The sequence below is a fragment of the Amphiura filiformis genome, chromosome 17 (genome assembly GCF_039555335.1).
Source record: "Amphiura filiformis chromosome 17, Afil_fr2py, whole genome shotgun sequence".
NCBI lineage: Eukaryota > Metazoa > Echinodermata > Ophiuroidea > Amphilepidida > Amphiuridae > Amphiura > Amphiura filiformis.
In genome coordinates, this window is record NC_092644.1 from 39786854 (window position 1) to 39802215 (window position 15362).

Genomic DNA, 15362 nt, shown 5'->3' on the forward strand with positions numbered 1-15362 from the left:
TCCTGTTATGATTCTAAACAAAAATGTTTTTAAATTTTATCCACAGACAGCGCAATCACCTGCCAAGGCATGAGTGTTACAATACCTTTGTACAGCCCTGTCCTAAATTAGGCCCTCAATCCTAACCAAAACATTTTGCCAAACTTTGAAATTATCAGTTACACTTATATTTACACACCATTAGGCCGATTTGGAACAGGCAAACGCTAGGATTGAACAACTTGAATCGCAATCTAGAAGGGACAATCTAATTTTTCATGGCATCGAAGGAGATGACAAGGAAACCTGGGATGAAAGCGAAGACAAGGTGAGAAGTTTTCTGAGTGATAAACTTGATATAGATGGCGATGAAGTTGAATTTGAACGAGTACATAGACTGAAATCGCTAGCGGTGGAAATACAGCTCCAATCATTGCCAAGTTCACGAAATATAAACAAAGAAGTGCAGTTCTCGATGCAGCACAAACGAAGTTGAAGAAAAAGGACAAATATGGGGTCTCACAAGATTTCACAAAGAAGGTTCAGCGATACAAGAAAAACCCTGATCCCATTTATGACAGAAGCAAGGAACCAAAACAAACGTGCATATCTCTCCTATGACAAGCTAGTTATCGACAAAGTTAAATACGTGTTCGATGAAGGAACTGAGGACATTGTACCAGCATAGGGATGTGGTCACAGCCATAATAACTCTAATAAAAAAGTGCAAAAACATCCTCGGACAAACACTGAAATTTCAGAAATAAATCATAGTGAAGTCATAAAGGCTGATAACATGAGTTATTATAATGTTGTCATTGATACATATAATGAATATATGCAAACATGTTAAAGGCTAAAGATGCTGGTGGTGGTGGTAATGTTGTTAAAAATGATGACGTTGAATGCTTAAATGTCAAAAAAGACACTCTTGAACTTGAAAGTTTTAACGATATGATGAGTGAAATTCATATGTCTATGAACCATGATGAAAATGTTAGATCTGTCAAAAATGCAAATACCAAGTATAATAATGATGCAGTGATAAATGGGTGCATTATAGAAAATACCGTTGACAATGGAAGTATGGACATGATTAATGAGCTGGAAATACAAAATATTTCAATACATAGTCATGGTGATAGTGATAACAATATTTGTGACAAACATGATGAATATCCAAATAAAACCCCTGATAGAAATGATGTTGTGCAAAATACTCTGGTAAACATGTCAAATTGTTTGAAAAGTGATAAATATATGTCCATAAAACATTGTGAAAATTATTGCAATGTCATCAAAGATAAAAATGTTGCTATTGTCAAAAATGGTTGTGTTAGTACAAATAGGCCAACTCCTGGTAATGGAAGTATGAATAATTTGGCAAGGGATCATTTTAAGTTGACAACATATGGTGATAATGATGATGAAGCATCTAAGATGAGTAAACATGATAACGCTGGTGCATTTGATACTGATTCAGGTAATAATGGTAACAATCATGATAATGGAAATGTAGAAAATGATCAGATTGATGATGGTGAAAATGGAACTGAAAGTAATAATGACAATGTAAATAATGATAACCGTGGTGGTAATCAAACTGAGTATGATATGAAAAATTTCTCTACTGGAATGTAAATGGTTTATTAACAAAGCTTTGTGATACACAATTTATTGCTTTCATAACAAAATTTGATTTTATGTGTTTTGTGGAAACTTGGGCAAATTCAGACAACGAACCAAATTTGGATGGTTATAATCATGTTGGTTCTTACAGAAAACAACGTTTTGATATTGGACGTCCGTCTGGAGGCATTTCCTTCTTTTATAAGAATTCCTAAATGTTTTAGCTACAAAACTAAAAAGTATTTCCGAAAATATTCTCTGGACGAAAATTGATTTCATTTCAAAATGCATTATTGTGGCAACTGTGTATAGATCACCGGAAGACTCCCCCTATTCTATAAATGAAGATGTACTTGACATTCTAGAGACTGAATATGCTCAATATTTATCAGATTACCCAAATGCCATTTTATTATTGTTGGTGATTTTAATGGAAGAACAGGTATTCTCAATGATTTCATTGACTCGGATGAATGCCCCGAGGGTTGGGACAATGAGGTGTATGATGAAGATGTCCCCCTCCCAAAAATATCAAACCAGGACAATTTTGTAAATAGATATGGTCGTGAATTGTTGAATTTTTGCTGTAACACGGGTATAAAAATTGTAAATGGTAGAATTAATGCTATTCGATCAAGCTTCTATACATTCATAAGCCATCAAGGGAAAAGTGTTGTAGACTATGTGTTATGTAATGTTTCCACCTTTCAAAAGATCTGCAATGTTGATATCCACTCAAGAATTGAATCGGATCACCTCCCAATTACCTTTTCATTCATAGTGGGTAATTCTTCTGTACCGTCTGATATGCGGACCCATGGCAACAGACAGCATGTAGCTCGTTACATAGATATGTGTGAAACCAAATCTACTCAACTCTTGTTTTAACAGGTGGAAGCATACAAATTTGAATGAAATGAAACATGCTTTTCAAAGAGCTCTAGACTTGGTACAAATTGACAAAGCCTAGTCTGCTTTGACAGATATCTTTGCTTATGTAGGAAAGCTATGCAACGCCCTTTTATGAACAACAAAAAAGTAAGGCACATTGTAAGTCTCACGTGGTTTGACGATGAGTGTATCAGGTTTAAAAATAGAGTTCAATACAAACTCAGATTATTCAGATTAAGTCGCTCTGAAGAAGCTTTAACTGATTACAAAAATACGAAGCATGAATATAAAAACTTCATTGAGGAAAAGAAAACAAAATTCAAAAACCAGCAACAAAAAGAAATTTTGGACTGTTTGAAAAATCGCGACAGTAAAGGTTTCTGGTCAAGATTGAAGGAAGTCAAACATCAATTTCCAGTGAGATTTCATCAGACAATTGGTTTCAATACTTTGAAAATCTATTTCGAGTTGATATACCAGGTGGGGAGCCCACGTTGCAAAACCAAGTTGAGGGTGAACTAAATCACCATCCAGATTGGACTGCATTTTTGATGCCGAGATAACACCGAGGAAATTAAATCGAGTATTGATGCTCTTAAAATGCCAAGGCTCCCGGTATTGATGGTTTTCCACCAATTTTTCAAAAACAGTCCAATTAATGAGTTGAGTGATATTTTGGTGAAGTTTTGCAACCTGATCTTGACCACTGGATCATTTCCACTCCAATGGGCATCCAGTCTTATTATTCCTAAAAAAAAAAAGGGGAATAAAACTGATCCAGCAAATTACCGTGGTATTTCTTTACTTCCTATAATGAGTAAAGTTTTTCTAAAGTTTTGCTCGAAAGGTTAAACTTTTGGGCTGAGGCTGAAAATGTTTTCCATCAAGAACAGGCCGGCTTCCGTAAAGGTTTCAGAACCACAGATAATGTTTTTATATTGGATACAGTTATCAATAAATATCTTTCATGGAAGCGTGGAAGGGTCTATATAGGCTTTGTAGATTTTAAATAAAGCTTTTGATTTAATAAATCATGATGCTCTATTATTTAAGCTGAAACGATATGGTATTACTGGTAATGTTCTTAATGTTTTGAGTTCAATGTATATGCAATTAAATGCTTGTGTCAGAACATCTACAAGTATAACAAATGTTTTTTCTTGTAAGGCTGGAGTTCAGCAAGGTTCTTTGCTGTCACCATTTTTATTCAAACTTTTATAAACGATTTGAGTACCGCGACTGAACTCTGACGACACTGAAAAAGTGCAGATAAATCAATGTTTTATCAGTCATCTACTATTTGCTGATGACTTAGCTCTTATAAGTGGCACTATCTTTGGTCTACAAAAACAACTTGATGTTCTAGCAGAATATTGTCATGAATGGGGCCTTTCAGTAAATATAGATAAAACTAAAATCATGGTATTTAAACGAGGTGGTGTTCTTAAACGTACTGAGAAATGGTTTTATAAGGGAACAAGAATAGAAGTGGTCAATACCTTCAAGTACCTAGGTAATGTGTTTTCAAGTAATGGGAACTGGCTTGATGCACAGAAATCCACTGCATCGCAAGCTAACAAAGCTTTCTTTGGTCTCATAAAGATTTTGAAAAGCTATAGTCCTCTCCCTGTGGATGTTCTATTCAAGATTTTTGACACAAAAATAAGACCTATACTCCTTTTCGGTAGTGAACTTTGGGGAACATCTGAGTCCCAGATAATGTTCTTGGTGTATCTAAATCATGTAAATCTATCCCACACTGTGCCATTCGTGGTGAACTTGGTAGAAATGCACTGTTGGTAAATTCACTTATTAACTGTATTAAGTATTGGTTTTACATTTTATCACTGGATAATAACAGGTTTTTAAGACAAAGCTATGAGTTTCAATACAAAAAGGCAGAGAATGGTAAAAAATGCTGGGCTATGAAGATCAAAAATATTCTGTACTCTTACGGTTTTGGTGAAATATGGATTGCTCAAGGTGTTGACAATGTAAATTATTTTATTGATGTTTTCAAACAGAGATGTAAAGATATTGATATACAAAATTGGCGAAATGCATTAAGTATTCATCACTTACTTTTTATACTCAAATCAAAGAAAATCTAGTGGTGGAAGACTATTTATTGTGGCTGGAGAAACCATTTCATAAAAGACTTCTGACCAAAGCCAGATTGGGTGTTCTTGAGTTAGAATATGTTCGTGGAATATGGTTTAAGGTTCCTCAAAATTTACGTATTTGTAAAATCTGCCACACTGGTGAAATTGAAGATTTGTATCATTTTGTATTAAAATGTCCTGCATATGCTAATGAAAGAAATCGCTTATTGCCAGAGTGTATTCCAAATTTTAATTATTTTATTACTCTATTTCAGTCTAGAAATCAACAAACTATAATTTCATTATCAAAATTTATTTTTAATGCTCATAAAATCAGGCAAACTCTTTTGCCCCCTGGTGATGGGTAAATATATTGTACTGTACTTTATTGTATTGTAAGGCCGAAAGCCTATATATACTGAGAAATAAAATCTCTCCATATGGAGAGAACTGAACTGAACTGATTAGCCACATTAAGGGGGTACTACACCCCTTGATAAATTTGTGTCTATTTTTGCATTTTTCTCAAAAACTAATAACACAGTGGCAACAAAAGTTATGCATATTATAGGGGCAAGGAATCCAATTACTACACTGGAATTTCAGTGACCCAAGTCAAGCGGTTTGTTATTTATGATAAGAAATAAGGTACCACTTGGATGTACCACATTTCCTATCATATATACTGAACCGCTTGTCTTGAGTCACTGAAATTTCAGTGTAGTAATTGAATTCCTTGCCCCAATAATATACATAACTTTTGTTACCAGTGTGTTATTATTTTTGAGAAAATGCAAAAAATAGTCACAATTTACCACAGGGTGTAGTACCCTTAATTGAGTCAAATGATCTTGAACAGCTCAGCATGGAGAACATTATAGAAAAAAGTCTCAACAACAAGAGTAAAATATCCATAAACATGAACCATGTTACAAAAACAAAAATAATGGAGAAACAACTACATATAGACACATACAAACGCATTTATATGGACATGACGCATATGAGGCCTATGATCTTGTACTTACTTCAGAAAGAAATCACTGACATCTTGATATCTGCCTAAGTTAGGTACTTTATTCTGCATTAATTTCTTAGTACTCTTGCTCATACCAGCTGGAACTACTTTGATGGAGCTACAAAGATAATATAATAGTGGTTATTTCATCAACAGTTTAGGTCTTTGAAGAAAATCATTAGATTTGTAGAAACTTTAGCCCCATGAGCACTACTGTTCAAATAATCAAACTCGTAAGAACTATTTTGAATGGTTAAAAAGAGGCCTATACAGGGTGTCCCAGAAAAAATTACCGCGCAAACTAATTTGGCCATAACTTGAGAATTAAGCAACCAAATCGTAAAATTTAAAAAGCAGCGTGTAGCCTATTTTATTTTGCATCTTTTATGTCAATTTTATTTGAATCAGTCGACCAGTTGCGAAGAAATGAGCGATTACATAACACATGCACAAATTCACTTCATTCCAAGTTTACAAGAAAGTTCACTCAACACAATGCACTAGTGGTTAACATGCTTTATATTTTGTTTGGTGAAGTCCTTGTTCTTCTTAAACGATCTGTTTCTTACAAACAAACTTTACAATATTAAAATGAAACCTTGCCAAATACTCAGTACTTGTAAATATCTTTCTTCGTTTAGAAAATGTTAACATATTTGGACAACATGAATTCGAGATGGTTAAAAATATCGGTTTTCTTTCTTATTTTTGGAATATTTCCAAGAAATGGTAATACAAACTTCTTAAATCTTAGGGATGGAAGGAAATGTCCAGACGAGTAACCCTGTTAAATGAGGATTTGGACATGATGTTGTTCCGCCTTGCACTCATTCTGGGATTGCGTTGGAAGGCTTGTCTGATAGGGGCTATGTTGTGCAAAGTACGTACAGTTCTTGGTCTCCCTGACCTGCCCTTTTTCAGTGATCTGCCCTTATTCAGGTTGAGGCTCGTACGTTTCTCCTGACTGATACTTTTTGAAATTGTTCCTGATTATTTGTTCACACGGAGGCCTTATGTGATATCGCCGTCTGAAATCTTGCTGGGCCTGCACAGCACTGTGTGTTTCTGCATATCTTAAGACAACGAAGGCCCTTTGACGGGCAGTAAACTGTTCGCCAACCATATTTGACAAGAAACATTGAAGCAATGGGCAGAGACTGCACTGCTATAAGTGAAGTACAATCTGAGTTTGACAGCTAGGTCTATATGCTGGTTATCCAGTTATCATCATGTTAAAAACCCATGGTTAAACCATCATTTATAAAATAATGTCCACTCCAACCAACCAGTCGGAATATCAAAAACCATTGTTGGAAGACGGGATGAGTTGTTGGGCTTGTTGTTAGTTTTTGAGATGTAATGTCTTTCATTCATCAGCTTTACCTTTATTTATTGACTGAATTCAGGTCGTCCACGTTCAAAGGTGAAAGCATGAATAACAAAACATTATAAAATAGATACGAGGACTAGATTTAATGAGATACACAGAACTTAGGAAGAGGTGAGCGAATATGAAAAAGGGCCTTTTGATCAAACTTGGAATGAACTGCATTGACGCATGCATTATGTAATCGCTCATTTCTTCGCAATTGGTCAACCGATTCAAATACAATTGACAGGTAAGTTGCACAATAAGATGGGCTACACGATGCTTTTTACATTTTTTGATTTGGATGCTTAATTTTCAACTTACAGCCAAATTAGTTTGCCCGTAATTTTTTCTGGGACACCCTGTATTATACACCGAGCCAATCAGATATCGCAAAAATGGCCAGCAGGAATGAAGGGTAAGCTTATAGTGCTGAGAGATATTATAGCTCTATTTTGATTGGTTACTCTAATGATTTATCATATATTTAACCAATCAGAGGTACTGTAAGAAATGCAGCAGTGCTCAACTGCTCATGGGGTTAACCAAACAACTAGATCATTCACCATCTTTTCGATGACCATCGTCTCCCATGAAGACCTATACAGTACAATTAATAGTTGGTAGTGAAGACCACTTTTCTTAAAGTTGCCCCTTTATCTTAATTTTGACAACGTGTGGTGCAATCAAACAAAATAAAGTCCTTTGTCTTCAATTTATTTTGAGATATGGTTAGACAAGGCTTTACAATGCTTTCCTGCAACATGAAATTATAATAATGCATTTTTCCCCGGCCAGTTTAACTATCCCTATATCAGATCAAAGAGTGGAGATGGGGGGGGGGGCATTTCAGGCATAATGCTTTCAATCAACTTACTAATGTCTGAATTCAATCAGCTTGGTTTCAGGATCATAGTTAAACAGAACACATCTTCTGATGTCTGATAATTGAACCTGACAAAAAAAAAAAAGAAAATACATTTTTAAAGGAAGGAAAACAGAACACTTACAATGATACCAATAGTTAAAATTTGCTGACTGCTGTTCTTAAAATACAAAATCTGGCATAATGCAAATCTTTTCATAAACATCTCCCTGTTGCCAAAGAAAGTGACTTCACCAAAGAAAACTAACTCCCCATGCTGTATTTCGCTCAAGGAGGACAAAATATTGCACCTCCAGATTATTTCACTACACACTGTGTTGTGATCATTTCAATCAGTGGTTCGTAACAAGGAAATTGTGAGCCAGTTGACCTAGCAATGGTCATATCCTAACGTACACTACGCCAGCGACTGATGTTACGCACCACACAATTCCGAGTCGGTTCTCCTTGGGTCTAATCTCTTTGGATTTCACCCATTTGTTCAAGCAGTATATATGTGACACGATCTGGTGCATGGGGGCCAAAGGAGGCATTTTTGAAAATTGAGTTACGGTAATTATTATATTATACATAAAATAAGCTATCATTTACTGAAAACACCAAAGGTCTAGCATACTTGGTTCCAAAGTTATGATGTTTTTTTGATGTCTATTTTCTTATGTATTTTATTGTTTTTTACTCCATATTTTTACCTTTATCTCAGTTTCAAATTTGCTGCCTTTGGCCCCATGGACCAGATTGTGTCCATTCATTCATCATTCATATTTATTCAGTACTCACATAAAAAATATTACAGCACATATGATAAAAAAATATACATTATAAATACGTATACAAGATGTGGTCAATTGCATGAAATACCAGATATAGCAACGAAATATATGGATTATGGAGTAAACACCAGACAGTACCAAGGATAGCCCAAAAAGCCTCAATAAAATTGAGGCTTATTTCCATTGGGGTCCTTAAAGAAAAAAAGAAATGGGGAAACAAGCAGATCAGGCAACAGAACCAAATAAATAAATAAATAAATAACTCCCGAACCCAAAATATTGCACAAAATAAATAAATAACACCCAAATCCTATATTGCACATAAAATTACGACCAAAAAGAAAAAGATCAAACTCCATCAATACCTAATGAAAGAACTTTGCTCAGTTCTTATGGCTTGATCCATCAGATGTTTTTGACGTTTTTTTAAATTGGGTCAAATTGGTGATCTGTTTGATGGAATTTGGTAATGAATTCCAATGTTTGATGCCACTATAAAAAAAGGGTGTGACTAACATTACCGTGGTTTCTAGGAACAACAAAATTGTATGAGCTATCCCTGGTACCGTAGTTATGCAAAGATTTTGTACTGAGTAAAATTGGCACTTAGATAGACCGGGGCTTTTTCATGGAAGATTTTAAAACTTGATTCAGTTTCAACTGAATCACCCTATCATGAACAGACAACAAACCAATTTTGTTCCGCTCTGCCTGACCAATGTGTGCACGAGGTCCCAAATCCAAAATGAACCGCACAACTTTATTTTGCATGGTTTGCAGCCTGTTCTTAAAATGTTGTGAGAGAGAGGAATACCATGAAGAGCATGTATAATCATAATAACACATAATAAGGGCATTGCAAAGTATCTTACGAGTGGTTAAGTTTAAATTACCAGCTTGTCTATACAAGAACCTCAACCGTCGCTAGCCTTTTTAATAATATCTTGGGCAATTGACTCCCCATTCAGTGTTTCATCAAGGGTCACCCCCAAATATTTTGCAACCTTGGAGGATGTTATTTTCTGACCACCACAAGTAACAGAAAATGAATTAACTTTCCCGAGTCTTTTTTTTACCAAATAGCATGCACTCCGTCTTTCCAAGGTGTAAAGAAAGTTTATTGTCTATAAGCCACTGTCTACATGAGTCAAGCTCTTTACCAAGTCTCTCTGCAATGTGCCCCGGATTTTTATCAGACACTAAAAGAGCGCTGTCATCAGCGTAGAGCAGAAGCTTGCAGTCGACACTGCTGGCCATGTCATTCACATAGCAAAGAAACAAAAGGGGACCAAGAATGCTGCCTTGCGGCACACATACACGAGACACCAAGGGGATTAGAGTCAACATCGTTTACATTGACAATCTGCTTCCTGTCACTTAGAGTACGATGAAAACCAGTCAACAGAAGATACACCCATGGCTCTAAGTTTTTGTCAGAGAATGACATGGTCAACAGTGTCGAATGCCTTCTGTAGATCAATTAAGACTAAACCGGTGTAATTACCTATGGACATTTGACTCCTGATATAGTCGTTGAGGTGAATTAAGCAGGTATCAGTAGAAAATGAACTCCGAAACCCAGATTGGTACCCATACAAAATATTATTTTCTCTCAAATAGGTCTCCAGCTGAGAATACACAGCTTTTTCCAATAATTTTGATGTAACACATAAAATGCTCACTGGCCTATAGTTTCCAACCTCAGAGCGACTATTTTTTTTTGTACAAGGGTCTTACACGAGCAAGCTTAAATTCAGTTGGTACAGTGCTAGTAGCTATTGACACATTAATTATATGGGTCAACTGATTTTTTAATAATGCTGCCCCATCTCTCAGAAATTTGGCAGGAACTCCATCAAGGCCAGTGCTTTTGTTGGGATTAAGAGAGCGAAGCTCTTTCAAGATAAAATCACTTGACACAGGGCATAATTTAAAGGCATTAGGTGACACGCCCAGTTTTTTGTAATGGCTCGAAAAAATTGTGGAGTTCACGCTGAACTTTCCGAGAGGCAGGCAATTTGTTGACTAATGTGCTAGCAACAGTAGTATAGAACTGGTTGATATGATTGGCAACTGTGCTAGGATCAAAACAAAGGTCACCATCAATTTTAAGAATAACACGAGATTGATCCTTGCTTTTATTACTGTAACCCAGGGTTTTCAATTGCTCCCAGAGTTTTTTGGATTGAATCTAAATTCTTCAATTTTATCCCTAAAGAAACTACTCTTGGCCTTTTTCACATCCCTTTGAATTTTATTTCTTAATCTGGAATACTCAGAATACAATTCAGGCTTTTGTTCTTTCTTGAACCTGTATAAAAGATTATCTCTCAATTTAATTGCTTCTAAGATTTCACTAGTCATCCAAGGTTCAGTGTGATTTTTGAGTCTGATTTCTTTGACAGGAGCCAAGGTTTCAATAATATTTGATAAAACTGTTTTAAAAACACACCATGATCTATTGACATCAGTACAAAAAACCCCAGACCAGTCTGCCAGTGAAATGGCAGTTAACAAAGCATCAACGGTGTAATTTTTCATTGATCGTATCTTGACAATGTTGTGATGTTTCATCTGGCCTTTGACAACTTAAAAAAAAAAAAAAATCAACAAATGATCACTCATGCCAATATTGATAGTCCCTGACTGGCATATTTTGTTGCTGTTATTACAAATGATGTGATCAATAGCACTAGAACTAGTTGAGGTGATCCTGGTTGGTTCATTTATGAAATTTTGAGGTGAAACAATCCCAACATATCAAGATACTTTTTCAACAGACCATATGATTTAGGTGCTAATGTGTTAATGTTGAAGTCGCCGAGGACCATTACCTCACAATCAGATCTAATTTTAGAAATAATAAGCTCTAATCGATCAAGGAACCCACTGTCCTTGGGAGGGTGATAACAAACCCCAACAACAATTGGTTTTGTTTTTGGCAAAAGTAATTCAATCCACAGGGCTTCAACATTTGCATCAAGCAGATCTGATCTGCAATTAAAAGCCAAATTGTTCTTAATGTACATACACACACCTCCACCCTCTCTGTTCCGATCAGCTCTGATCACAGTATACCCATTGATGTTTATTTCAGAGTCAGTGACAGAACTGTCGAGCCATGTTTCTGATATTGCTATTACAGACGCGGAAGAGTTATTGGCAAGAATTTTTAGCTCAGATATTTTTGATGTGAGCGACCTAATATTGATATGGATGAAATGGAGTCCCTTTTGTTTGAAACAGTCAAAAAAGGAGCTAAATTGTTCGTCGGAAGGATTGAAGTTAGACGATTTAGAGTTATTGGTACCGCTAATATCTTGGTCTTCTTCAATGTTGGCAAACGGGAGCTCATCAAAGCAACAAATATTGCACAAGTAACTCAGCTCTGCGTTTTCCATAACAATGATGTCGTACTCTGCATCCGTTAGTATTTGAGTGCATCTGCTATGTACCCATCTATCACAATTATCACATGTAATGGCTCTACTTCTGCTAACGACGCCTTTACTGCAGTGGACACATGGGTGTTTAGGTTTCCTTGCAGTAGTACTAGGGCCTGGGTTAGATGCAATATCTCCAGCCAGGATCATGAGAAGTGCTAGTCTTACATGTGAGCTTCTGTCGAGTTTACGAAGAATTCTGGATTGATTGGGGGAGTAATGGGATGCCATGTTCAAAAAGGCACTCCGAAACTGGCACATTGTTGATGTTGTGCTCAGATTATCAGTCAGTGAGATAGGGGACGCCCAGTGTTCACTTTCATTTGGGAGACCATAGTTCATGATGAAATTGAAGCTTGGTTGATTTACGCTTCGAGTTCTGGATATTATTGCACATGAAATTAAGAGAAAATGAAAATGTCACATATATAATACATCGATCACTTTACCTTGTGGACATTGATGGATGGGAACATGTTCTGTAGTAATGTGGCTGCCAACTTCAGTTCTGGTTGGTCTTTGCTAAAGTTATTCAACACCAATAATGGATGCTGCTGGAACTGCCTGGCATACATGTTGGGTTTCTTGAGAGATGACTGAATATCCTTTGTCAAGCAATACTGTCCACAAAGAATGCAAATAATGTTAAAATATATTAAATGACAATTAATCCTCTAAGTTAGACCATAAATCAACCAATGACTAAGTGACATATAGTAGAGGACTCAAGGCATAAAAACTGGAAAGAATTCTGAGGTCAGGACATGGCGTTATTGCATGTCTGCTATATAGCTGGATAAATAAATTAAAAGTGAATTTGGTGTCAAACAACCCAAAAAGAATACACCACAATTTTGGTAGATTATCTGTCCTGTAATGTAATCGAGCTGCTCTGTCCAGTTAGCACCACCTGGGGAGTAGGCCTGATAAGTCCTCATCAACGCCCCCTCCTCCTCAATATGCCAGTGGTCGCCATACTCAAGATAATTTTTTTCTTTTTTGCATACAAATATGCGTAAAACACGTTAAAATTAGTTCCAAACAAGAACGATCAGTGATGTCAAAAGATTGTAGAATACAAAAGGTACATTTTTGTATAATGACATGAAATTTATAACTTTTCTACCACAAACTAGGCCTATGCCTGCCAATATATCATAGAATATTAAATGCCAAACCAAGTTGATTTTCTAACCTTACGAAGACATCGCCTTTTCTTAAGGACTGGGTGAACATATAAGTACATGTATGGGGGCCAAAGTAGAAGCAAATGTCTTTCCCATCCCATGACCACTGATACCAACTTGACTTTAAGGGAACTGGAATGAGCGTTTTGAGCGTTTCGACAGCATTTTTGTGGGACATGAGAGCACATCAGACCTATCGAATTGCATTCTGAATACGAAGAATGTCTTTCTGATATCAAATAATTTTCATTTTATGAAATTCACGATATAATACAAATTTTATGACAAATTATTAAAATTTGATATTTTTCACATTTTGGAGATATAACAGTCCTCGAAGTAAATTTTATAAATTTAATGATATAGTCTTAAAGTGTATGTAGCTGGGAGGAAAAGCCGACGATCAATTGAAAATTTTGACCTTTCATATTGAAGATATGGATTTTTTTCCCAAAAAGATCCTAATTTTTTTTGGTGTTTTTGGGAAAAAAATCCATTTCTTCAATACGAAAGGTAACCTCAAAGCTGAATTTATACTTGATCGCTTTTTTGCAAAAGCGATTCTCACACATGTTCAGTGTTTACTTCCGTTTTCAGAGCATCAAGCCGATCAATCTGATGCAAAAATTATGACGCTTTTGAAAGTTGAAGACATCTCAACTTCAGAGCGATGACGCTTGACACATGAATGCATCAACCAATCATTTCCAACCAATTGGATCTATTATTTTGCTAATTAATTTGCCTTTCTCGATTATTAACTTTCGGTGATGAATTAATTCAAGGTAATAATATTATATTTGCCGTCTGCAATTGCTATCACCGTGATACGTATAAATGCAAAAGCAACAGGCGATGCATTGTAAAATTCTGCGATTGCCAATTGCTTTCCAAAAGCGGTACATCGCAATCGCTCGGGGATCAAGTAGAAATTCAGCTTAAGAGAAATAACCAATCAGAGTCAACTACCTCCAATTTATACAGTGACTGTTGAATTGCCTGTGATCACTGAAACACCATCTGATCACAGGTGGCAAGGCATGCCTTTAATATAACTTCAGTGAAAAGGCTGATTTAATTAATATGATAGATAAAGCTAATTATAATATTCAGCAGCAGAGCACATGCTTTTGCATTTTGTAGAACAATTTGAGTGATATACCTGTTTGAGCCAACTAAATACAGAGCAATCTGTAATAGCAAATAAATAACCCATTAACAAGCAACATAAATATCAACACGAGTTGACATGGCTCATTACCAGTCCATTCTTTGTGTGATTAATTAGTATTGTTTAAGAAATAGTAAAAGGATGACAGCAGCAAGGAGAATGAATTATATAGCACTTCTCAGAAAATGGAAAAAAAATACCCAGGATGCATAGAATGAAACTCCTATTCCTAATAAGGGCTCATATTGAAATACCCTACCACGTTTTCACACAGAAAAAAGGCAGCATTCCCCTCGCTAAGCGCTCTCCTCCGCAAAGCTCGGTCATAAAACGGATGGATTATATGCATCAGTGATACACCCTGCCCAGGATTTTAACAAAAGAAGGCTAGCACAGGAAAGCTGCAGGATGGCGCACACCTTCCTGTGTAAGGGAATTTCAATATGAGCCCTAAGTAACATAAATATCAACATGAGTCGACATACGTGGCTCATTACTTGTCCATCCTTGGTGATACCAAATTAGTATTGTTTAAGGAATAGTATAGGATGACAGCAGCAAGGAGAATGAATTATATCACACTTCTCAGAAAATGGAAAAAATCATTACCCAGGATGCGTAGAATGAAACTCCATAATAAGTAACATAAATATCAACACGAGTTGACATGGCTCATTACCAGTCCATCCTTTGTGATTAATTAGTATTTTGTTTAAGAAATAGTAAAGGATGTCAGCAGCAATAAGAGTGATGATATATCGCATTTCTCAGAAAATGAAAAAAAAAATACATAGGATGCATAAAATGGAGCTCCATAATTGCATTATAAATTTACAATTATGAAAATGAAGTAAAAAATGCAACCTTCGACTTTTCTGCTCATAACTCCAGAACGTCACAGATAGGTAAAACCT

The 15362-nt window shown here is 35.9% G+C and overlaps 1 protein-coding gene across 1 annotated transcript in view; it reads right to left on the reverse strand.

Annotated features, from left to right (window-relative positions):
* Nucleotides 1-15362, reverse strand: part of LOC140137780 (suppressor of SWI4 1 homolog) — a 45404-nt gene that overhangs the window by 6494 nt on the left and 23548 nt on the right. Inside the window, exons 5-7 of the mRNA XM_072159547.1 lie at nt 12540-12710; nt 7866-7942; nt 5630-5737 (exon numbers count right to left, since the gene is read on the reverse strand). Of these exons, the coding sequence (XP_072015648.1) occupies nt 5630-5737; nt 7866-7942; nt 12540-12710 (356 nt within the window). The remainder of the gene's footprint in view (nt 1-5629; nt 5738-7865; nt 7943-12539; nt 12711-15362) is intronic.